The 25,497-nt window shown below is 45.3% G+C and overlaps 1 protein-coding gene across 1 annotated transcript in view; it reads right to left on the bottom strand.

Annotated features, from left to right (window-relative positions):
- Nucleotides 1–25,497, bottom strand: part of SHB (SH2 domain containing adaptor protein B) — a 93,783-nt gene that overhangs the window by 23,087 nt on the left and 45,199 nt on the right. Inside the window, exons 3-5 of the mRNA XM_009275865.2 lie at nt 22,517–22,732; nt 13,902–14,073; nt 9,348–9,467 (exon numbers count right to left, since the gene is read on the bottom strand). Of these exons, the coding sequence (XP_009274140.1) occupies nt 9,348–9,467; nt 13,902–14,073; nt 22,517–22,732 (508 nt within the window). The remainder of the gene's footprint in view (nt 1–9,347; nt 9,468–13,901; nt 14,074–22,516; nt 22,733–25,497) is intronic.

Raw genomic sequence — 25,497 nt, 5'->3', positions numbered from 1 at the left:
CCTGTGCATTTCCTTCTTGCCCTTTAGTTTGACCAGCAGGTCTCGACTCATCCATGCCTGTCTCTTGCCTTCCTTGCCTGATTTCTTACACCTGTGGATCAAGAGCTCTTGCGCTCTGTGGAAAGCATCCCTAAAGATCTGTCAGCTCTGTTCTGCTCCCTTGTCCCTGAGGACAGTTTCCCAGGGGGTCCTATTGACTAACTCCTTGAACAGCTGGAATTTTGCTTTCCTAAAATTCAGGGTCCTGACTACTCTTTGCCTGACCCATACCCCTCAGTACTGCGAACTCCACCACTGCATGATCCTGCAGCCCAGGTTGTCTCCAATCTTGATGTCTTTGATTAGTTCACTTGTGTTGGTGACCATCAGGTCCAGTATTGCATCCCTTCTGGTAGGGCTGTCTATTACCTGGCTTAAGAAGTTATCCTGAATGCACTCCAAGAGTCTCCTGGATTGCCTACAGCTTGCTGTGCTACTTTTCCAGCAGATGCTAGGGTGGTTGAAGTCCCCCAGCAGGATGAGAGCCTGTGAGCGCAATGCCTTCTGTAGCTGGAGTACGAAGGCTTCACCAATAGGCTCCCCTCGATAGGGTGGCCTGTAGTAAACACCAACCACAAGGTTGCCCTTGTTGCCTTGGTCTCTGATTCCTACCCGTAAGCTTTCAGCCTGCTCGTGGCTGTTCTTCCATTTCTTGATGTAGAGGGCAACCCCTTCGCCCCTCCTTCCTTGCCTGACCCTTCTGAACAGCCTGTAGCCATCAATAGCCACACTCCAGTCATGGGATTTGTCCCACCAAGTTTCAGTAATGGCAACTAGGTCATAGTTTTCTAGCAGCATGGTGGCTTCCAACTCCTCCTGTTTGTTGCCCATGCTGCGCGTGTTGGTGTAGAGGCACTTCAGATGGGCTGTCGACCTTGTCACCTTCTTAGAGGAACACCCCTTAATTCCTTTGAGGTATTTCACCAGTGTTTCCCTGTTGGCTCCTATTGCCTCAGGAGCCCCTGGTTCATCTACGTAAAACTTCAAGTGTGCTCCAGTGTATCCAGCGTGTCTCAGAGCAACAGGCTGAGGGCCCTCACTAGCACCCCGTCCCTCTAACCTTGGCGTGTCGTCCCACAGCTTGTCACAGGCAAGCCTGATATTATCCCCCCGCCCCTCATGTCTAGTTTAAAGCTCTGTCAATGAACCCTGCCAGCTTGTGAGCAAAGATCCTCTTCCCACTTTGAGAAAGGTGAATCCCACCTGATGCCAACAGGCCTGGTGCTGTGTAGACCGTCCCATTATTGAAGAACCTGAAATTGTGGTGGTGACATCAGCCACAGAGCTATGTATTAATAGACCAGGTCCATCTGTTTCCTCCAATGTTGCTGCCTGTAACTGGAAGGATAGAAGAAGAAATTACCTGTGCTCCAGATTCCCTTATCAATCGTCCCAAGGCCCTGAAGTCTCTTTTGATTGCCCTTGGACTACGCATTGCAGCTTCATCGCCACCCACATGGAAGAGCAATAATGGGTAGTAGTCCAAGGGCCGTACCAGGCTAGGAAATTTCATAGTGATGTCCTTAACCTGGGCCCCAGGGAGGCAACAGATTTCCCTAACAGGCAGGTCTGTCTGGCATATTGGACTCTCTGTTCCCTTCAGAAGAGCCTCAGCTACAACTATAACCCATCTTTTTTTCCTCGTCGAGGTGGTCGTGGTATAGGGGGTAGGCCTTTCTGACCTTGGCAACACCCCTGGTGTAGATGGACCATCATCCATTGACCGACCTTCCACACCCAGAGCCTCATACCTGTTGTACAGAGGGACCTGGGAAGGTGAGGTAGGCAAGCAGGGTGTTCACCTGCTGCCCTGAGCAGGGATTTGCCTCCATTCACTCCTTTCCTTTAAGCTACTGTCTTCTACCTGGCGGGGGGATGATACAGGATCCCCTTGATCTTGGTGTTTTTCTGGTGGCTGTTCCTGTTTCTGTCTCAGGGACGGCAGAGCATGGTTCCACGAGTCTATCTCTTTCTTGGACTCCCTGATGCTCTTTAGCCTTTCTACTTCCTCTCATAACTCTGCCACCAGGCTAAGCAGATTGTCCACTTGGTCACACCTCATGCAGCTGTTCTCACTACTGCCATCCATTACTAGTGAAAGGCTCTGGCACACCCTGCATTCACATTTCAACAAAAGATGAAGGAAGCAGGAGGTCCTGCAAGTCAAATAGTAATGAGAATGTAAGACTGCACGGCAATGAAATGAATGAAGGGATTTCTGGCTGACCTCAAGGTAGGTGCAAAATAACCTCATCACAGCCTGATCAGATGCCTCTGGGCAAGGGAATCAGAACACAAAATAGTATCATGTGTTTGGCACTTTGAAGGGCTAGCTTTCCACAGCTAAAAGTAGTTATAAACCAGGCTGACTGTGAGGAAATGTATCAACCCAATGTATCCGAGAACTGTCCAGTAATTTAACTCTTTGAGCTTAAGGAACAAGATCTCCACAATTACCAAAACTCTTCAAAACCTTACTTTGACTGGAGAACCATCTTCATTAAGGAGAGGATTAGAAAACAACAATAAATTATAAATTCAATGTCTTAAATAGGGGAAGAAGGGGAAGAGAGCCTTACGGTAGTGAGTACAAACCGGATGTGAACAACAGCATCAAACATAACTTTGTCAGTAGTTTGCAGATGGTAGTGGTCAGTGAGATGGCAAGTAAAATAGAAGCAGGTTTCTAGCAAAGGAAGCAGGTTTGCATGATAACTTAAGTGTGGTTAAATGACATGGTCCTTTATTCAGCTAGATACTTCGAGAGAAAACACTGATTGCATTTGCAGGATGTCAGGAGAGCTCCTGGAAAAAAAGAAAATTGATCACCGGCTAATAGACAGGACATGAATTCTAACTGGAATACCATGGGTTTAAGAGGATTATGTGAGCTTTGGAGGGGCCATAGGAGAATGATCATCATTACAGGGAGCTGGTATACAGAATTAAGAGACTGCATCAAGAGGCTAGAGTCAGCACTAGTTTTGACAAATGTATGGCAGAAGAGCTGAAGAATACTGAAAGAATCTTATGCTCCAGAAAACACAGATTGGAGGAGGTCAGTCATTTAGCTACCTTACCATAGAGCAAGTTATGGGAATACTTAAAATAAGTACCACCAGGAAATCTGATTTAGAATACTTTGGAATACAACTTGCAAAGGGACTACAACACACAAAAGGACATTAAGGGCCTGCATCTAGATGTCCAAAATTGCAAAATACAAATTTAACTGTCACCTTTTTCTTTTGAAGTTGTGCTCTGGCTGAATAATAAAAATCACTGTGCTGATGCAAAAATGAAGTGAAATACTTAAAAACAAAAGTCGTATTCCAAGACTTACAAGAATTTAAGGGAAAATTTAAGCCTACATATATCTGAAGCCATTAATGCTTCAATGTTTGAAAATATCTAGAGGACTACTATATCAGAAAATACACAGATCAAATGATAAAAGGGACAACAGGGCTGAACTGCATTTCTAAAGCAGGTGTGTTCCAGTTCAAGATGGACCTCTGTATTACAGAGAGATCCCAACAATATGTATATTTTATATATATATATTAAATATATTTGGGGATATAAAACCAATCTGAAATTTACTGTTTAGACAATCAGACTAAACCAGGGTAGAGTAGATGTGGCCCTCTATTTCTAACAAACCTAAGAATGTAAAAAGGATCAGGTTTGGTGCTGTCTATGAAAGCGTTACCTTGTTACTATCAAGTATGACCATCATCCCAGCTGTAAAATGTGTCTCCATAGAATCACAGAATCATTAAGGTTGGAAAAGACCTCTAAGATCATCGAGTCCAACCATCAACGAGGCATGCACGGGTCCTCAGCACCCCACCACTGCCCCATGGAGAGGTGGATGAGGACCCACACCATGCTCCAACGCAGCTGGCATCATCTGCTTCACACATCCATGGAGCATTCCTGCTACCATCCTCCCTGCCCTCCTTTCAATAGGTCATTGTTCTGTTCCTGGGGATGATGAGCTAACTTTATTTCTGTCCTGTATTGCAGGGAGAAAGAGGCAAGCCAGGTCTTCCTGGCCAAAAAGGAGAGGCTGGAGACCCAGTAAGTAAAGGACTGGCCCTTATGACTCTGCGCAGGGGCTATTTTTTGGCCACTTCTGGCCAGACCTCTTGGGTGCATCCTCACCAGCCCTTGCCCCTGCATCACCCTGTTTCCATGGGGTAGTCAGTGGGGTCACGGCCAGCTGTCCCCCTCTGCAGCCACCCTGCTGAGCAGTGGCTCCTGGTGGGCAGCAGGGTGGCCCCCTCTTCTGTTGCTACAAGGCTTCCTTGTTCCTCACCCAAAATAGCCGTTCCTCCTGGAGGACATGTCTCTGACTCATGTATGCCAGCCCAGGGGTGGACTCCGGGCTCCCTCCCACATCCTCTGACATGACAAGCACAGCAGTGTTACATGGAAACCTTTGGTAAATAATAAGCTAATAGCATGAGGAAACTATTTCCCTTCTCCTCTGTTTTTTTTACTAGGTACACTTATTTTTGGGAGGTGCATTTCTCCCACACACGTGAGTGTGCAGTTACTCATCTTGTGCATTCCCAATTTGGAAACCCCATGCCATGCATTTTTCCTTCCCAAGGGTTTTCTGCCCTTCCCTTTCATCCCAGATGATGCGTCCCCAAGCACTCAGTTTCCCTCACCCCCAGGACGGGCTGGAGATGGTGGAGGTGAAGGCAGGTTCCCTCTGCCCTCCACAATGATCCCATGCTCCCTGACTGGGCAAACGAGGAGCAGAGTTATGGGAGAGCCTCCTACAGGAGGGTATGCTGGCTGGGGCCTGAGCCCCACATCGAAAGCCTGGGGGAAAACTGCCCCATGGCGAGGGTGGTGACAGTATCTGCCTCTGTAACACCATGTTTCTGTCCTCTAGGGCAGGCCAGGGGACATGGGACCTGTTGGCTACCAAGGAATGAAGGTACGTGGGGCTGCAGGGTAATGGGCGTGGTTCCTAGATGGGCCACAGGCTTTGTGCTGCAAGTGTTTTCATTCTGTTTTCCTCTCTCCTTTCATCTCTAGGGTGACAAAGGAAGTCGAGGAGAAAAGGTGAGGACAGAAAGGGTGTTGGGGGGACACCTCTGTGTTCCCCTGCTTGGTTACCCTGGGCTGCCCCTGCAGCTGCATGGTGTTGGGGTCTGGTACGTGCCCGCGCATCCATCCCTCCTGCCGGCACTGCCCGTGCCAGGAGCAGGGATCTGACAGCATCAGCCAGTTTGCAGCTGAGACAGCCTTGGGGATCAGACAAGCACTGTGCAGTGGGTGCAACCAGGCAGAACGGGAGAGACTGGTGGTGTGCAGGGGCACAGTGAATGCCTGCACTCTCAGACCAAGCTGGCATGGGGACCGCAGCGCGGTGGGGGAATGGATCTGCTCTGCATGGGGGCCTAACATCTCTCTCCTTCCCTTTGCAGGGCTCAAGAGGAGCCAAAGGAGCCAAGGTCAGCCTCTGCTTTTGCACCATTTATCCTTTCTGGTTGACGCCTGGAGGGAGAAGGGTCTTTGGAAATCACTTCTTCATGGTCCCTATTCTCCATTTCAGGGTGAGAAGGGCAGGCGTGGAATCGATGGCATCGATGGCATGAAGGTAAATCTCTGCTCCGGGGCACTTTGCTTAGCCTGAGGACCCTGGCTTTTGCCTCTCCAAAACCATTGTGGGGCCCGGGAATGAAGCCATTGTCCCATGTGGGGCAGTGGGGCTGCCTTCCTGCAGGGCTGTCCACCTACCAGCCAGGGACAGGGGCAGGACGTCCCTTTCAGGGCTCTGAGATGATGGAAGGGGTCTTCCCATGGGCACCGCTCATGGAGACCCCTGCTTTGTCTGTCTGACAGGGTGAAGCTGGATACCCTGGCTTACCTGGCTGCAAAGGCTCACCCGGATTCGACGTATGTACCCTGTGGGTGCCTGTGCATGTGAATGAACAAGCACAGCAGGTCTGCCATGATGGCATGTGGAAACGGGAAGCCCCCCAAGAAGGGAACTGTGGGAGGGAGTTGCCGCACTCAGAAACGTGCCTCTAGACATGCAATGCTCATCCCAGGCATGGCACCTCGGGGGTGTCCCCGGGGCAGTCAGCCTTGTCCTTGCCTGGAAGCTGTCCCCCATTGCACGGGGCTGCTTGGGAAGCTGCACGCTGTGGGAGCATTTGACCAGAGGCTGTTCAGCACAGGGAACTCGGCAAAGAAGAGCTTGCAGAGCTTGCAGAGCTCCAGATAGGCAAGCCCAGGATTAACGAATTTCAGTCTGCTGTGACCAGCCACCCAGAAAATGTTGGAGATCTTGGAGGGCTCTGGAAAGCATTATTCTGACATTGCATTTCTCCAGTTTCCCTGCTTGTTTCCGTGCTCCCAGGATGACACATCTGTGGTGGCACCAGTATCACTGCGGTACAGCCACAGCAGCCCAACAACCACCTTTTCTGCCATTTTCCTCTGAGCTGCAGAAGCACTCTCAGTTTTGCAGTGTTTCAGCAACGTGGCCACAGCATTGCTCGCACAGGTCCATGGTGCAAGAGTACCATGCCATCCCTGCATCACTCCTCAGTCCATGCCCAATTTCCCACAGATAGTGATACTGGCTTGGTTTTCAGTGATGCTGCCTTTATTTTCAACAGGGAGCTCAAGGCCCGCCTGGACCGAAGGGAGATCCCGGTGCTTACGGACCCAAGGGAGGAAAGGTGAGCCACTGTGCCCAGCCCCACATGGAAGGAGGGGTGCTGGGACCCCTCTCCTGCAAGAGGGAGAGGTGGCGATTGACCCATCGCTGGCCTCCTTGCACTGCCTGGGGGCAAGCCTATGCTAGAGGACACTGCCTGTCACCCACAGTAAGATCTAGCCGATGTGACTCCCAGCATGCCCAAGGTTAGCAGGTGCCCACAAGCCTGGCACCAGCATCCCTGAGATATTGGGGGGCTGCTGTGACAAGGTGGCTCGCACTGGGCAGGTGGAGTGGGGGGGGGATCTTCTGGGGATGGGGAGCTCCATGGGGAGAGACCACAGCCCAGAAAGGGGCTTGGGGTGCACTGGGGCTCCTGATGGCCTCTACGCCGTGGGAGCTGAAATCCACCGCTGGGCGCTGGATGCAGTCTTGACGGTGCCTTGTGTCCTTGTGAAGGGGGAGCCTGGAGATGATGGAAAACCTGGCCGACAGGGGATTCCTGGCAGCCCTGGAGAGAAGGTGGGTGAAACGCCTCTGTGTGAGCATCCTCTGCCCTCTGTGAGAGGGAGAGATCCCCTGCTCCAGCCTTGGCTTTGAAGCAGAGCTTGCCCAAGGCTCTGCAAGCACGCAGGTCTTTGCTCCGAAACCTGCTGACTTGTCTCATTTGCACCCTGTGGCTTGCTCATGCAGGGTGCACCTGGCAACCAGGGTGAGCCTGGACCGGCAGGAGAGACAGGCGACGAGGTGAGTCCTCTGCCCGTGATGTCCCCCATGCATGCTTGCCAGCCATCCCCACCGCCTGATCACCCCTGTTGTTTCTCTGCAGGGTGCTCCAGGTGTAGACGGTCCTCCTGGAGAACGGGTAAGTGAGGGCACCACTGCCGGGCACCGTGCCTGCAGGCCACGGGCAGGGGCTGGTACCCTGCAGAGGAGGAGGAGGGCTGGGGGTGAGCCCACTCAGAGGTGGGCAACGAGGAAGTGCTTTGCTCCTGCTGGAAGCAAGTCCTGATTTTGTGTTCCCACCATCTCCTTGCAGGGCAGCAATGGAGAAAGGGGCCCCCCAGGCTCACCGGGTGACCGCGGGCCGAGAGGAGAGCCGGTAACTGCATCCGCGGGGCAGCTTTCAGCATCTGCTTGCAAATGGGGTCAGCTTGGCAGCCAGGGGCTGGAAATAGGTGCCCAGTGGCTAACTCCACCAGCTTGTGGGCCAGCAGGCAAGCTCAGTGCCTTTACCTGTCAGCCTCGGGGGGACCTGCCGTTGTCCCCCAGCAATCACCCCTTTATGCTGGCAGCTAATCACCAAACAGCCAAAACCCAGAGGAGAGCGTAGCCAGCAAGCCAAGAGCAGGTGGAGAGTGGTCAGCCCCTGCCTTGCAGCTGCAAAACCAGTTGATGGAGAGCAAAGAGGCAAGGTGTCTTCCTCCTGGGGGCTGGGGGCTGCATGGGGTACCCGTGGCTTGGGCAGGAGGGCACAGGTGCCACAGGGGAGGGGGTTTGGCCGCCGTCCCTCCTGTCCCCGCCCACGCTGAGTCAGAGCTGCCGCTTGTACGCCCTCCTCTGCCGCTTGTCAGGAACGCCCTCCTCCGGATGGGGGAAGGGAGGCAGGCTGGGGCACCCTCTCACTCCCTGCGCTTTTGCCTTCGCGGGTTTTGCCGCGGTTTTGCCACTTCAGGAAGGGTCCCCCGGCGCGATCCTCCGCTCCGGAGCCCTTCGCCTCGGTGGCTTTGCTGAAATGGCTCCAGAACAGACCAATGAAGAAACCATGTAAAAGCCAAACTGTCAGGAGTAATGCTAGCAAAAAAGGCAAGTAGACCTGTGTCCCAGACCTACTTGGAAGGGTAGGTTCCACATCTGACCCTATCTTGTAAGAAGGAAAGAAAGGAAACAATTGTCTTTGCACTTGTACAGCCTATAGCAAGGTCAACGGGCTTCTTGTTCTGCACGGAAAACCTGGAAACTTTTCCTCTGCTGGAAATGCAAGTGAGCTTATGTCCCTTCTTGTGGAGGAGGGTTGGACTAGATGATCTTTGAAGGTCCCTTCCAACCCAAATCATTCTATGATTCTGTTCTATCATATGTTGAAGCCAATGTCTGTAACATACCCTGATCAGCCTAAGGTAGGTGAGGCAAGTTCAAAGCAGCATGAAGACTGGAACAATGCTCATTTCCTAATTCTGTAGATCTTTTATTCTTGATCCTGGGCTTTTTACTTTCAAGAATTGTAGCAATCCTGTACAGCTCTACCACAGTAAACCACACGAAGCCTTCCTTCCATGTATGAAGCAAAAGGAATAAAATCCCCAAACAATACAGTTGCTTATTCAGCCTGAAGCAGAAGCAGCAGAAGCATTTCAAATCAGAACAAGAAAAAAAAAAATCCAAGTTTATTTATTTAAATGGGCACCAAATGAAGACTAAAAATCTCTCAACATCCCCAAATTGCAAGGTCCTAATTTAGTGATTGTCACTATTCATCATGCAGACTGAGTCTCAAACTCTCTGGGTGCCCTTCTGAGCTGAACCACTGCAGCAACAGACTGGATCATTTTCTCTTCTTGCACCAGAGAAGTTATGGCTTATAAATTACATTTATTATATTTTACTGACAAGTACTTACTTCAGTGAAAGAGAATAGTCATGCTTGCTTGTTTGACTATTTCTTACAAGGTAGCTACACTCTTTACATAAGCGTAACAGGTTTTCTGCATCTGTCCGACTGATTGCTCCATGATACCATCTAGGAAAAAGCAGAGAGATTAATACACACACACATTCCAACTCATACTCCTTTCACTATTTTATTTCTTTAAGTAATGAATAACGGTTAATATCACATGGATATCTTTAAGATCTAACATATTATGGATAAAAAGCACATTGCTTGCATTATCTGAAGTTAACTTTACAACTTGTAGAGGCCTGTAGTTCCTGTCAGCTGAAGGAAAAAAACATAGATCAGAGGACAGCATGCGACAGGATTGGTGTACATATTTATGTAGGAAATTTCCACTCAGAGGAACACATTATAATCTCTGTCTTGCAAGCAGTAGATCCACAATATACACATTTACTCTATTTCATCCCTGTGATATATCAGTATTTCAACTAATACACAAAAGAACAAAAAGAAACAAAAGCAAACAAAAAGAAAATCACATCTGAAGAACACGAACAGTTAATAGTGGAAAAGATTTGCTAAAATAAATCTTTGAGAAAGGAAAAAAGTGATAAAGTGTGAAGATTTATAACAAATACACTTGTTCTAAACACAGCTGTGACAACTCAGAGCGCTTTAAGTAAATCTCTGGTGGATCTGTGGAGTGGGTGTGATCAATTCAGGAAAGAAAGGAAATAGGGAGAGGAGAGCTGGGTCCTTCACTAAACTGACCACTGCAAACAAAAAACCTCCTCAGCACATGCTGCTCTGTATCAGCAATCAAAATCTCACAGTCCAGTAGTAAAAGCTTTGACCCTTCCCCTAAGTTTCCCGAGCAATGTAACGTGCCTGGCCCTGCACTGGGTCAATCGCATCTCTGAGGAAGATCCCTCCGTTCCTGCAATTGCCAGATGCACTTTGAAGCACGATGTGACACTACCATGCCTGCCTAAGCAGGATAATGCATACATCAGAAGTGTTCTCCATCTGTTATTACCAGGAACTGTCATTGGCCTTGTGCAAAAAAGTTTTCTTCCATTTGTGCTAATTTTATTTCTCTGCTGAACTTACTCTGAGGGAGATGTTCCAACTAAAAGGTAAGTGAATAAAGACCAGAGAGATCCCTTTGACAGAAGTCATGCTCTTAACTACCTTGTGCTGATGTCAGCTCCATTGTGAAATCTGATGAATGTGCTAAACAAAAGTTAGTGCTCAAATTAAAAATTCATTGTGTGCCTGGTTACAACCGAAGTTTGCATTAGAGAAAGCTAAAAAGAGGGTTATACTATTGTATATTCAAGACAGACTAGAAAGGGAGGCCCTGACAGCTCCATCACTTCACAAATAAAACTGAGGCACAGATGCAAATGTTTTCAGGCAGTGTTCTCCCTACCCCCCATTAGATATTTACTGCTGAAGGGAGTTTCTCAACAAGCAATTTAAAGACTAGGTGGTCTTCTGAGTGTAAGGGAAGAATATTAACACTAAGTGTAAATCAGAAAATGGATTACAGATAGTCTAAAAATTATTCTTATTAGCTATAAATAATTTTTCTTTCTGTTCTCCCCAAAGGTCCAAATAAAACCAAAATAAAATGTGACCTAGTCAAAACCAGGGAGATACCCTGGACTCTCATATTCAGAGGGAAGTATTTAAAATATTCTTAAGATCTGGTGTTCCCCAGTTGGCAGAGAAGTTCGTGGAAAAAGAATACAGGGCTGGTTCCAGGAAGCAAAACCTGCTTTTAAAACAGGTTGAAGAAAAACAGCGAAGTATGAAGGCAACTGCTGATGGGAGAACATCTGATTCAGAAGTGACACCTGGAAGCTGTTTTGGCTACAGCTGAGAGTAAACAGCAATATCCAGAAGTGTAATTGCTTGTGAATCATATGCTCATGTAAATGGGACACTGAGGTTGCTCCTGTTCCAGCTAGCTAGAGAGATAAGCGTAGTGGTATAATCAGCTTAAAGTTCCTGACTAATTTACTGTTTCAGATCTATTGGGGCTATTTGCCCTGGGTGTGTCTATTTTTTAAATGTCAGCATATAGGTATTTGTGCAGAAAGGTCAAAGATTCAGATGTCAATGATGTGATCACAAAATAGTGAAATGACAACTTGCAAAAGGTACCAATGTAAAAGCATGGGACATAAAAACCTGAAGACATGCATGTCTTCTAGGTTATCCTGGAAAACATAGGCACACAATGCAAACCTGAAAGCAAAATTCAAACATAATCACACACTTTGACCTTTATCAGGATCTCCTCCCAGGACTGAAAGCATCCTGATTGTGGTTTATAGAATGTTCTTCCTGATGTCCCTTACTTTCTCAATGGTCAGGTTTCAGGCACTAAGTGGCCACAGCTCCACTGAAGACAGGACAGCTGCATCAATTATACAGTAAGTATAATCAGTTTTTACAGCTCATATAATGCACAACATTTCTCTGTTTCTGAATTGGCTGGAGCAAAACAGAAAGTCACCAGATCTTCTATATAAGGCTGGGAGGGATTCACTTTCAATAAGACAACAGAAACAGCAGAACACACTTTCTTCTTCACACTGTTATTGAGGAAATGGAACAAATTCATTACAGTCCCCTGGGTCCATGAGCTACTAAGTTCATAGTTACAGATTCCTTAATGACAAGCAACTAGAAGTATTTTCTTCATATATTATCACACCTTGGTATTTCTGCCTGTTTGGGAAACTTCCTAACCTACCTGTTAGAACTCCACTTGTCAATTTGCGTGCTTCCTTTCCTCTAGATCTTGTACTCCTCTCTACAAAAACAGACTCAATTTTTTTACAGAAAGATGGAATGGCTTGTCATGTGCTGTGGAGAGGTTCCACGCTACTAAAACTTGAGCAGTTTGAATGATTATGAATAATCTAAGGTACAATAAATCTGAACTTTTCCATTTTCTGACATATTATTGTTAACTGTGCATTCATTTCAGGTTTGATCCTGCATAATGAAGAATCAAAAAGAATCTCATGTGATTAACACTTGAATAATTAAAGGAAGCAAAACTAGCTCTGTGGTTTTCACTTGTTATTATCAATTGAAGTTATATATAACTACAGTTATACTAAAAGAGAGAACTACACAACAATATATTTATGAGTCAAAATTTAATTAACAGATGCTCAACTTCCTGCAGTATTTTAAATGTATTTTTGGGGGATATGGTGGGCTGGAACCAGCCAAGTCTGAGGACCAAATTTTACAGTCACATTATAGCCTTTTAGTCATTTACCTAACAGTATCAGTGAGTGATTTCACAATAGTGGTTGCTACTTCCTCTGTTGGAGATAAGTCTACGATCTGTCAATGAGCAGATGGTTCAAAGGCTGAGGTTGATTAGATGGAATATGACACCATGTGGATGATATTATTCTCTGTTTCAAGCTTAAGTTTCCAAATATTGCATGTAAAAATAGAATGTCAAAGGAAAAGGAATTTCTGGAACTATCTTCTCTCAGACACAATTGACAGAGGGGATTCTCTCCTACTGAGGATCCAAAGTGCAAAATGATTGCTAATCCTCCCAATACCACTACCATTCAGGAACGAAGTATTCTCACAAAAAGCACACTCACATCCATGCTAAACTATGTCCTCCCTCTCCCGTGAAAATAAATTCTGCACCTAACTTAGAATGACAGTGTCTGGAGTGGGACTGCCTTCAGGGATTCAAGACACAGCTTCCTCACTTTACTGTGTGAATCCATTGGACTTCTCAGTGCTCACAAGTATCAGTGTAACCTGTGTAAACATCTTGCTCCACAAGAAGATTTTTCTTTCTTTGTGTAACAGGGGATTCTGGCCCCTTCTATGAGGCTGCACCTTTGGTATGATACAGGACAGTGGGTCATTCCATCACACAAGCCAGTCTGTCCAAATGGTTCAAGGAATGGTAACAATGAGGCAGGGCAGACGCCTCCCTTGTGGATACCAGACATTCATTCACTCCAGGGAATTCCCGCATAACTTGAGTTTGGAGCTGACAAAACTGCCTTTAAATACCATCCTCAAGTTTGACACCACCAGAGTAGAAGTAACAGTCTCTTTTCTGAAAGCTTTGTAAGTGGTCTTACCAGTCTTTCCCTGGAGCAGTATTACAGACAGATGCAAGGCATGTCTGAGGTACTAGAAACATGTTATGCAGCCACAAAGATATGGAATTTTTGCAGCTTTAAAGCACAATTTGTATATATGTGATATACAACTGTTTTCCCTAATGCAATGTAATCAACATGCTTGAAAGTTGAAAAACTGCACATACTTGGCGGATAAAATTCACTGTTCCTGAAATGAATTTCCTGTTTAACTCTATTTTGTCCCCCACAAAAGTTACTTACACTTTGCAGGATTAATAAGAGAAATTTTTTGTGAGCGCTAACACAAGGGATGCTGAGGAGGAGGAGCTGGGCAGCAGAATCTGGGACACTTGCTGCTCCTGTAAGCAGGGAGGCAAAGAGCTAGAGAGCAATTACTGTGCTTACTTACATCTGCTTTTCCAGTTGAATAGTTGGATCTATTCTCTCTCCCAGGATCCCACAAAATTCTGGACTGCCATGTTTGATGGGTTTAAAGCCTCCTCCAGGTGCTCTTAACTGCCTGTGCTGGTCATTTGAGGGAGAAGGAGATGCTTGCCGTTTCTCACTTCCATTAAATTGGGCTGCAAGATACACAATGATTACCTCTCCAGGCAACATTAACAAGGACCAAAATAGTTGTAGCACTTAGAGAGGTTTCACACTTCCCAGGGAGAATAAACATGCATCCACTAGCATTAAGATGTACTGATTTGTCTACAAAGCAATGAATTAAAAGTGTATCCACTTATACAATGCTGGCACAAAGATTTTGTCTTGAAACACTAGGGTACAAAGTGATGAAAAGGGAAAATGGCATGTGTTACTTTCTCTCACAAACTATATTATTCCAAGAAAAGCAATACAACTTATCTTGCAAAGCTGTAATTTCTTAGACCAGTGCAACATCTGTAGCCAAGTGCATACTAATGATGTCAGCATCCTCATTCTACACTTACTACACTTACAGATTCTACATATCTATAATTACAAAAAATTAAAGGACAGAATATTGACAGAAACAGTGAAAGGAGCTACTCACACCATCTTCCTGACTCTCACTGCCCTCTGTGGTTTGCTTCTTGATCAAAACCTAACACTTCCAGCTGCAGATGGATTACTGTTTTAAGGTCATCTAGTGAGGACCAGGCAGAAAAAACTTCACTGTATCAGGAGGCAAACATCACAATATGCATAAACACACACAGTGCAATCAGCTCCTCTGTAAGTTTCAACAGCAATATCACAGCAAATGTTACAAGGAAGGGATGCCCTACAACAGCATGTGGTAGATCTCATGCATTTAGAACTCAACTTATTATAACACACAGCCAGTTAGGCATGTGACTGGTAGTACTTACTGTTTTAAAGCAACTCTATACAACAGGAAGACAGCTGTAATGTTCAAAAAGACAATGCATACAGAATAGAAATGTGTTGGATGTGGAAAAGGTTTTGAAGCATCTTTTTTTTTTGTTGTTATTTTTATATGCTTTCCTCATGGGGCTTAGGACACTTCCAAATTCCTCCTCTACTCAGAGAAAGTAGGCACAAATTATTGCAAAAATTGGGCAAAGGTACTAAATCATATTCTGAAGTATGCATGGCAGAAATATGCTGTTTATTTCTTAAAATGGAAACTCAGATTTAACCTCATTACTGGATAATGAAAGCTGATTAGCATAACAAAGAGAAACATTGCATGTGTGTACTTGCCAGTGACATAAATGAACAGCACTATTATTTCAGCTGTAAGAAAAACACCTGGATGTAATTTGGGAACCCTATGAATACTGGGAACTTAATGTCAGCTTCTGACGAAGCAACATCTTTCAGACACCAAAAAATTCAGTTCACAAAACAAACATGAAACTCAGTTCTGATTGTAAACAGCCATATCTTTTCAACATGATGGTTGGAAGTAGGATGTGTTCTCCAAAAAGAGCACAAAGTTAAATTTCAGATGCTTTTGAATATTTTCTCTGTCTGAAAAGCTCGGACATGTCTCTGGACTCCGACCTTATTTCTTTTTTTTGTGAATTAAATTGGCAGGAAGCAGCAGTCTGAAAGTGATATCCAGGCAGATTAAACTGACAAGCGTGATACCCAGTCAGGCACCAACCCACACAAAATTGTTATCAGGACTGAGTTTCGGCTGCTATAAATCTCCTCTTAGCCAAAGCTGCAGTATATACAGTGAAGGTTCAGAAGCTCAATTCCATGCAGCTGGGAGTGTAAAGTTTTTTTTATTGCTATGGTATTTCTGTTTACATAGCCACTACAGTTATGGAACTGACTGCATACCTGACCCTTCCTCGCTCTCCATGTGGCCCCTCTTCCTCTGCCCTGTAGCTGGTGCCACACCCCTCTGGTGGTGGCGTGCTCTGGTGGTGCCATGCCACAACTCCCTTGCTTCAAAGTCCCCCAGGGTCCTAGGCACCAGCTTTCTGTGCAACAGCAGTTGCAGCCAGCAGAGGTGACCAAGTTTGGCATCTACAGATCCTCCTTCAAGGAGTCCATGATCAGTGCTGAAAACTACTACTAAATGGCCCTCTTCATAACAGACGGCCACTTATTTTGTAAAGCAATACTAAGATGGGCTTTACAGACTTCACATGCATTTCCTTTACCCAAAGGTTTGCTATCCCCACACGACAACCTGAAAAGGCCTGATTTCTCACACAGTCAAATGGGAGCCAGTGTCAGCCTGGCATTCCTGAATGGGCTCTGCGGTGTTGCTATCTCCTTTTCCAGCCAGACTTATGTACCAGAAAGCTACTTTGTTCCTGTTACTTTGCAACCTCAGCTCTTCTGGGCAAACCAGTTTGCCCAGCTCAGCAGGAGGTCTAACAAGACCTGCCCACTTCCCATAAAAGCCATCAAAAACACATTTCAGCTTCAGCTGTTCAGCCTCCAATGAAACAAAACCAAATTTGTTTGTGAAAGAACTCAAGCTGCAGCCAGTCAAAATGCTGCACTCCAGCTCTGCTACACAGAGACACATCTTTCAGCACTGCAGTTAACAGCAGAAGTCCCTGAGGAAGGCTATACATAGCTTGCTTCACAAGTGTCAGCATGGCACCAGCCCCGTGCTTAGGAGCCACAGCGCAGACACGCTCCCATAAACCTGAACAGACTTCACACCTTGTGCACACTTTGAGTCTGGCACATCTCAAACTCCAGTTTGGAGATAAACAGGTTCTATCCATGCTTCAGCAATAAATCTTGAAATCATGGCAGAGGAACAAATGTTTTCCTTAAAAGACTTGCATGAGTAATTAACTTCATGATAATTCTAGTGTTGCTTGCCATTTTGGTTTGTTTCCTAGCTCTGTTACCTGACAAATCAAAAACATTTGCTGCATAAGTCTCTTTGTGTCTGCACTTCCCATCACAAACGTCTGTTGTTCCCTTCAGATGAACTTCTCAAAATAGGAAAGTTTTAGCAGAGGGTCCCTTCAGGTTCACAGCCTCCACAACTCCAAGTAGCTGGGGGATGGTAGTTGTGGGCCTGTAAAGTGGGACTTGGCCATTGCTAGAATTTCTAATACCACTTAGACCAACATTGTGCTCTTCAGAGAAATCCACCTCAGCTAAGCACTGAAAAAAATCCCACCTGGTCTAGCTACATTACAGAACCACAGCGCACAGTACGTCAGAAAAGCACTTCATGCATCTCAGCAGAGGGTCAATACTTCTCCATTGCAAACTTTCCACTGTTTCAAACTTAGAAGTTGGACCTTTTCTTTCCTTATTTTAAACATTTACAATTCCTAGGAGTTAGATTAAGTATAGAGACACTAGATGAGACAGCAGCTTGAATCTATGCTTGCAGCCAATCCTCACGCATTCCTTTGTAACAAATAACCAGGTACCTAAGACATACTAAGTTGTAATGAATGACAAATGCAATCAAAGAAATCAAATTAATCTCAAAAAACCTTTACTCTCTTAGCATTTTAAAACAGAACACTGCATGCTGAACCCATAAGGAATTCGACCATGTCATAATACTTTTTAATTAAACTTCTATTTAGTCTGTTGCTTTTGTAAAGCAATATTTTAATTTAGTGTGCTTTCATAAAAGTTAACTACATAATGCTTAGAAGAATATTTACACATAGGCCAATCATAAAATCTCGTATTAGATGGATTGTGCCTTATTAATTTACAGTCACTTCTAGACAAACTAAAAACTACAGATGAAGAAAAAATCAACAAAACTAAGACTGTTTATTTTTTTTAAATCAACACTCAGAAAAACTATTTCAGTATTTACCTGCTAAAGACCAAAAAAGTGAGCATGAAGATGGTTACAGAGCTCAAAGACTTTACAAACACCAAATGAGTTGTGTGCGAAAAGGTATGCAGTAGAAACTAATAAATTTGTTCTCTGGATCCAATGAATTTAAAATCAGCCATTTCATATAATATGCACAATACATGAAGAATAAGGTTTAAGATTTCCATATACACACATATGACTCTTGAGACAATAACTTTTAAAACTAATAATCCCATTTCTGTGGCTGCTGTATTACTAATTGAGAAATCTGTAAAGTGTGGTCTCACTGCAGACAGATCTCACAGCTTGTATCTCAGTGTTGCTAAACAATGAAGTTTCTCATTTAGGTATTTTGCATACTTCAAAAGAAAAATGACTTCTGGGTAGCACACAATCACTGTTCTTGTGTGGGAAGCTCACAATAACACTGATATTATTCTTCGCCTTTGGAAAAATATCAAAACTAGTATGTAAGGAAAAAATCAACTCGCAGAAACCCTGTGCTACGCTAAACCACAGAAACAAACTACAGAGAGAAAAACAGCCCCAAAGAATTCCACTTTTGAAGACTTTAAGTGTCACCTGCTCAAGCATTTGTTCCTCCCTGCCCTTTTATGCAGTCCAAGGGCTTTACTTACCCTCTCACCTTCAAACAAAATATTCTTTGCTCAAAAGTAGCTCTAACCTCAAACCCTCCAAGAACACATGCAAGAATGGCTGAACACACCTCCAGCCAAGCAAACACTGGACAGGTTGGCAAAAAAAACCTGGAAGCCTTTCAGCTAACACAGTCAGCAACAATTAACTGTTCAGCTTCCTTGTAGGAGCTCTTCAACAGTAATCTGTAGTCACTGTAGCCCAGACATTCCCATGGCATCTGGTCTAGCCCAGAGGGCTAGAAGGACGGGGATGAATGAGGAAGCACACCATCCTTCTTCCTTGTGGGCAGAAATGCACACACAGCTAATAGGAGAGGGTCTTGGGTGGTAGGGAGTGGGTGTCTGAAGGTGGGAGAAGAGAAATCCCAAGGAGATGTTAGAAGGTAGCAGAGTAGGACAGGTGTCAGGTAGGAGGACGAAGGAGAGAGTCTAGACATAGATGCAGTTCTGTGGGACAAAAGAAAGGGGAAAAGAAGACCACAAACAAAAGATGGGCAAGATGCAGATGTGGTGGCAGAGGGAAAATGGTGGAAAACCCTCCAGAATCTGGAATGAAGAATAGAGAAATTCCCTGGAAAACGATGCAGAGAGCAGCCTAAGTCCCACTGTAAATCCACTGCTTGTGGCTCTGCACAGCCCCTACATGTGCTGTGGGTAGCTTGTGGATCCTTCCAGGTAGCAGACACCCTACCTCTACAACAGAGTTACTGTGGACCATGCTGCTGTGTAGTAAGGCTCACCTGTCAGGAGATGGAGGCTGCACATATGCTTTAGGGCAAAGGCAGCATTGCTGCCATCAGAGACACATGAAAAGGCATGGAAATATCTGCTGAACTGGGGCAGACACCAATGCCATAGCATAAACCCAAAGCAGAAGGCTTATACACATAAGCCAGACTGATATTCAGCATCTGCAAAACAGCCATTGTGGCACTGGAAACCTAGTGATACATGTTTCTGTTGCTTAGCCTATTTTGACACACAATAGATATCCCAAATCATAGCCAGAATCTCACCGACAAGCAATCTCCCAGCACAACTCTTGCAAGCATTTTCATTGGTCCAGCAAAGGGGATGAGTCAGCTCAGGCAAACCTGAACCAAAGCCTGCTTCCACCAGGCAGAGCTCAGCAGCAGAACTGTATATCCTACTAGAAGCCACACAAGCCAGTTAGACGTTTGTGTTAGAGTTCATGCTCCTTAGGGAGAGAGACTACTTCACCTGCACAGCATCCAGCAGAACTGGATGCTGGTTTAGATCCAGGTTCGAAAGAACTATCAGCATGTGCTTAATGGGAAAGTGACTGAGCCTGGAACTCCACAAGATTATTAACAGCTCACATGCCAGAGCAAACCATGCTGCTAGGAAGTAGAAATCAGTTTTCTCTAACCTCCTTTTCTGTTCCATAGGAGCCCAACAAGAGGAAAGGGAATGCTGAGCAAGAGGTTTCTGTTTAAGCAGCTGCTTCAGGTTCATCCATGTGTCTCTTGCTCCCACCCACATTTCACAGGATGGATACTGCAGACATCAGCTTGGCCTGGAAACAAACCCAAATCAACCACAACCTAAAGATGTAAGAACAAATGAAGCAGAGAGGCAGAATCACTTTCACAACAGATCGACACTGCTCTACTCCACTGTCCTAGAAGAGAAACACATTTCTATCACCCACATCTGCCTACCTATTAGGGAATCAGGTCAGAAACACCCAAGAAGGGTATTGTCACAACAGGCTCTGTTTGCAGAACATTAGACCTGTATAGCTGTGGAGAGAAGTCACTTCTCATTTCTGTAGTGTGGCAATATCATGGCACACAGAATTGCAAAATCATAGAATAACTCAGGTGGAAAGGGACCATGGGAGGTGTCTAGTCCAACCTGCTCAAGACAGCGTCTGCTATGTGATCAGATCAGGCTGTTCAGAACTTTACCCAGTCATCCCTTCACACAGGATGAAAAAATCTGAAGATGAAGACTGCAAAAGCTTCCTGGACAATTGGTTCCAATGCTTGACTGTCCTTGCAGGGAAAAAAATTTTCCCCATATCGAGTCAGAACCTCTCCTGATTCAACTTATCTCTCATCTTCCCATCACACACCTGCTCATTTGTGAAGAACCTGGCTCCATCTTCTTGAAGATCTCCTCATAGGCATTGGAAAGTTGCTATAACATCCCCCCAAAGCTTTCTCTTCTCCAGGCTAAGCAAGCACAGTTCCCTCAGTGTCTCCTCAAGTTATGTGCTACAGTTTCCTGTCATTTTGGTGGCTCTCTGCTGACATCAACATTTATTAACATCCTTCTTGCATCAGAATACTGGACACAGCATTAAACATGTTGTCCAAGAAATGTGAAGTAAAGAAGAACAGTCACTTTGCTTGATCTTCTGGCTATGCTTCTGTTCACACAGGCCAGGATGCTGCTAGCCTTCATCACTGCCTGGGAGCACTGCTAGCCACATTTAGTCCACTTTCCCCCAGGATTCCTTAAGCCCCTTCCAGCAAAGCTGTAACACAGCAAGTCAGCCAGTCCTCGGTCCATATAGTTGCAAGGGGTTAGTCTGCTCCAGATGCAGGTCTTCGAGTTTGTCCTTGTTGGATTTTGTAAGCTTATTGTCAGCCCATTTCTCCAGCCTGCCCAGGTCCCTCTGAATGGCAGCTCTACATACATATACACCCTCCCTGCATTTGATTTCATTCCAGACTTCAAGAGGTGCATTTCCTCTCCTCCTCCTCCGGGTTACTGATAAAGATGCTGAACAGAAAGGGTTCCAGAACAGATCCCCTGAGGAATTACACTTGTAACCACACTCCAGGAAGAGTATGAATCACTAAGCCCTACCCTTTGAGGTCAATGACCCTGACAGGTTTTCATGCATCTGGTAGTCCACCCACCTAGGCAACAGCATTCCAAACCAGGTAACAGAGCTGGTGCCACAGCACAACATACTGAAGGCTAAAGTCAACATAGATGACACCTACTGCTCTCCTTCCATTAACAGATCTAGTAGTTTCAACGCAGAAAACAAACAGGTTTGTCAAGCAGGATTTACCCAGGGTAAATGCACACTGACTACTAATCATTGCTCTCAGGTTTCTTCCATGCTCCCTTCCAGAGCCACATCTGTTTTCTTCCCTCCTCATCCCCACAGTCATCACCACACGCAGCTGTCCTTTCCAAGCTTTCTGCCAAGCTGACTCATAAAAAGGAAGGAGAACAACCCTGCTCCTAGACACTGCTTTTCACGAGAACATGTCATTGAGGGGAAAATCATAGAGCATGTATGACTCTAGCACCCCACAAGAGCATCCCAGAATATGGTCAGACCAACTGATACAGCTGGGCTTTGCTGGGCTCTGTATGAAGCTCTATGAAAGAAAAAGCCTTGGCCTCTAGAATCACATCCTCACTGAATGAAGCCCCCCTCAGCCATTTCCGCAAAGCAACAGACGGGAAGAAAAAGAGCAGTGTAACCAACACCAAGCACAGACATTCACAGAGATAGAAAACAGTTTGTGTCAGATCTCCGTGACTAACAAGTTCTGATGTGGGAGAACTTCAGCAGTTCAAAAGGATTAATCCTAAAACAAGTTCTACATATCCACAGAAATGCTTGCAATTATAATGAAAATACTCCAAATACCAAGAAACTCATCACTGAGTAGAAGCATGGTACTGCATGCATGTTACACAGCTATTTTTCGTCCTGCCCGTTTAAGAAGTGCCCCACAATTTAAGGACCTTGCAAAGCAACTCCCTCATCATAGAGCCACTCAACAATAAACACTATCTACATCACATCCATTAAAACGGGGGTAGGGGCAAGGAGTGGGAGAAACAGAAGTTTTACTAACATGAACCAAGTGCTGAGATGGTTGACAACAGGTCAGCTGAAGCACCAAACAAAAAGTGCAATGTTCCACATTTCTGCAGCAGGTAAATATTTGAGACTACCCACATTTGCTTTTCAGTGATTTCTCCCCCCACACACACCGGAAGAGTAGAAAAACTTGAATGCTCCCAAAGGCAAGTAACTATGCTATGAGTCTGAGAGAGATTTTCCTGGTTGGGATCTAGGAATCCTACCTGCCAGAGCTGGGATGGTGACTTTGTTCCACTCCCACGGCTGATCATACTCATCTGCAGGCCTGTCATCATCCTGTGGCAATTTGCCTTCTTGTAAACGGTGACTCACCACACTTTCAGAATCGGATTCCACAGCACTGCCTTCTGGTTCATAGGGTGTGTCATAGAGCTGCATGTTTTTCTGATGGGACTTCATGCCTTCCTGCTTCTGAAACTCTGTTGGCAAGAAAGAAAATTGCATCAGCACCACTACTAACCATGCCTTATCATTACAGTCAATAATTTGAGAGCATTCATCTTCCATCCATTCCTTAATAGCCACATAATTATACAGATGGCAAGCTTGTACAAGACTTCTAAATTCTATCTCTACGTTTGGTAACTGGCTGGAAGCAAAAGTTTGTTCCAGCTAACAACCACAGCACAAACAGTTTCATGCCTCCACCGATATTCCCCAGCTTGCACAGAGCCAGATTACAGGAAGCACACAATCCTTGTCAGCCTCTGTAAAGCACGCTTACAAGCAACTGTACATAAATCCCCAAGAACACTGAAATTTGTGTATGCAGTTAACTCTTCAAGAGGAGATAATTCAGAAGTGCAATTCAAAGATACAAAGATCACAAAATATAAATCCCACAGTATAATTATATATGCTGGTAAAAAAATTCTCTGCAGTTACCTCTACAGAATATCAGCAGAAAATGAGCTAGGACTAGAGTAAGAACACTAGACAAAAACATTGGTAACTAGAGTTTAGTTCACATTGTATTAAGGAACATGTATTTCTTTAAATTAACACTGACCTTATAAAAAAATAAACATGTTGAAGCTTCACAGAAAGGAATAGTGTACTGCCCTCCAGAATACAGCAAACCAAAAACTGGGCTTTGTTAGGGAGAGCACAGCTAGCAAATCAAGGGGCAAGCTGTCATGCCTTCACCCTTGGCCCCAAGGAGGCTACACCCACCAACAGGTGGGTCCTACTGTGTCCAGTCTGCACACTCCCTACAAAGAGTGTGCAAGGAGTGAGCTAGTTCATAAAACTATAAAGGAGCCCGTGCAGAGCTACCAAGACAGCAGGGTCCTGGGGCCTATGATAAGGAGAGATGGTTTTGGTTAGTCTGATGAGGGGAAGGACAAGGGGGATGTAACAGCAGCTCTCAGCTGTCTGAAGGGCAGTCAGAGCCAAACCCTTCTCAGGAAGTGTCAGAAGACGCAATAAGGAGAAACAGACACAAGACGTAGCTTTAGAGTAGGACACTGGGGGAACCTTCTTCCCCTGGTGTGTAGTGCAGCCCTAGGATAGGTCACCAGGTAGGTCATGGGAGATGTCTCCATTCTTTGGAGTTTGCAGAGCCTTGGCTAGACAAAGCCAGGGTTGCTCCACCTACTGATACAAAACTGGATGGAGTGAGTGATAGACCAGATGGCTGTGCTGCCATTCACAGGGCCCTGGAGATGCTGGAAAATTGCAGGCTAACTGGCTGGAAAGCCACTCAGCAGAGAAGGACTTTGGGGTCCTCTATGACAGCAAGTTGAACATCAGCCAGCAATGTACCCTCATGATAAAGAGGGCCAATACTAACCTGGGCTGCATTAGGAGGAGTGTTGAAACCACATCAAGGGAGGTGATTCTTCCCCTCTACTCAGCACTGGTAAGGCCACATCTGGACAGCTGAGTCCAGTTCTCACCTCCCCAGCGCAAGAAAGACACAGACATACTGGAGCAAGTTCAGCAAAGGGCCATGAAGCTGATAATGGGACTGGAGCATTTTTCATATGAGGAGAGGCTGAGAGAGCTGGGACCAGTCAGCCTGGAGAAGATAAGTTTCAGTGGGGACCTTATCAATGCATATAAATACCTGATGGAAGAAAGTGAAGATGGAGCTAGACTTTTATTGGCAGCGCCCAGTGACAAGACAAGAGGCAACAGGCACAAATCAAAATACATCAAATTCCATCTGAACACAAGAAAACACCTTTTTACTGTGATAATGGTTAAACACTAAAAAAGCTTGCCCACAGAGGCTGTAGAGTCTCCATCTGTGGAGATATTCAAGACCTGACTGGACATAGTCATTGGCAACCTGTTCTAGCTGACCCTGCTTAAACAGGGTTTTCTATTAGATGATATTAAGACGTCTCTTCCAACCTCAGCCTTTCTGTGATTATCCTGACCACTGCAAGGACAAAATAAGAATTTCATTAATTGTAGCAAATTGCAAAGTTACTTAAAAAAAAAAAAAAAAGACTCAGGGAGAAGGGAGAGAACTTTTTAACCTACAAATGAAGAAAAGATTTAGAGCAGTTCTCTCCATTACTGTAACAAAAGCCATTCATCAATTCATCTATCAGCAAGAACATTATAACCAAGTAATTGCTCCAAACCATTTCAAAAGTACTGTGAAATGTCTACAATATGACGGTGCCCTTATTGCTTGGAAAAAAATTATTAAATTTATACATTACAAATACAGTAAACCTGAAGAAATATATACCAAAATCAATGATGTAAATACCAGCAGGATAGGTTATGATAATACCTAGTTATGAATGATAACCACGTTATCACCTTTCAATACAAGTGTCCTGGTTTCGGCAGGGATAGAGTTGGTTTCCTTCCTAGTAGCTGGTACAGTGCTGTGTTTTGGATTTAGGGTGAGAACAATGTTGATAACACACCGATGTTTTAGTTGTTGCTAGGTAGTGTTTACACTAGTCAAGGACTTTTCAGCTTCCCATGCTCTACCAACTGAGAAGGCTGGAGGTGCACAAGAAGCTGGGAGGGGGCACAGCCAGGACAGCTGACCCAAACTGGCCAAAGGGATATTCCATACCATGTGACATCATGCTCAGCATATAAACCTGGGAGAAGAAGGAAGGCGGGGACATTCGGAGTGATGGAGTTTGTCTTCCCAAGTAACCATTACGCGTGATGGAGCCCTGCTTTCCTGGAGATGGCTGAACACCTGCCTGCC

Source organism: Aptenodytes forsteri, unplaced genomic scaffold (genome assembly GCF_000699145.1).
Source record: "Aptenodytes forsteri isolate BGI_AS27 unplaced genomic scaffold, ASM69914v1 Scaffold91, whole genome shotgun sequence".
Lineage (NCBI taxonomy): Eukaryota > Metazoa > Chordata > Aves > Sphenisciformes > Spheniscidae > Aptenodytes > Aptenodytes forsteri.
Note: the sequence above shows the minus strand (reverse complement) of the source record. Positions and strands in the feature narration are given on the sequence as shown.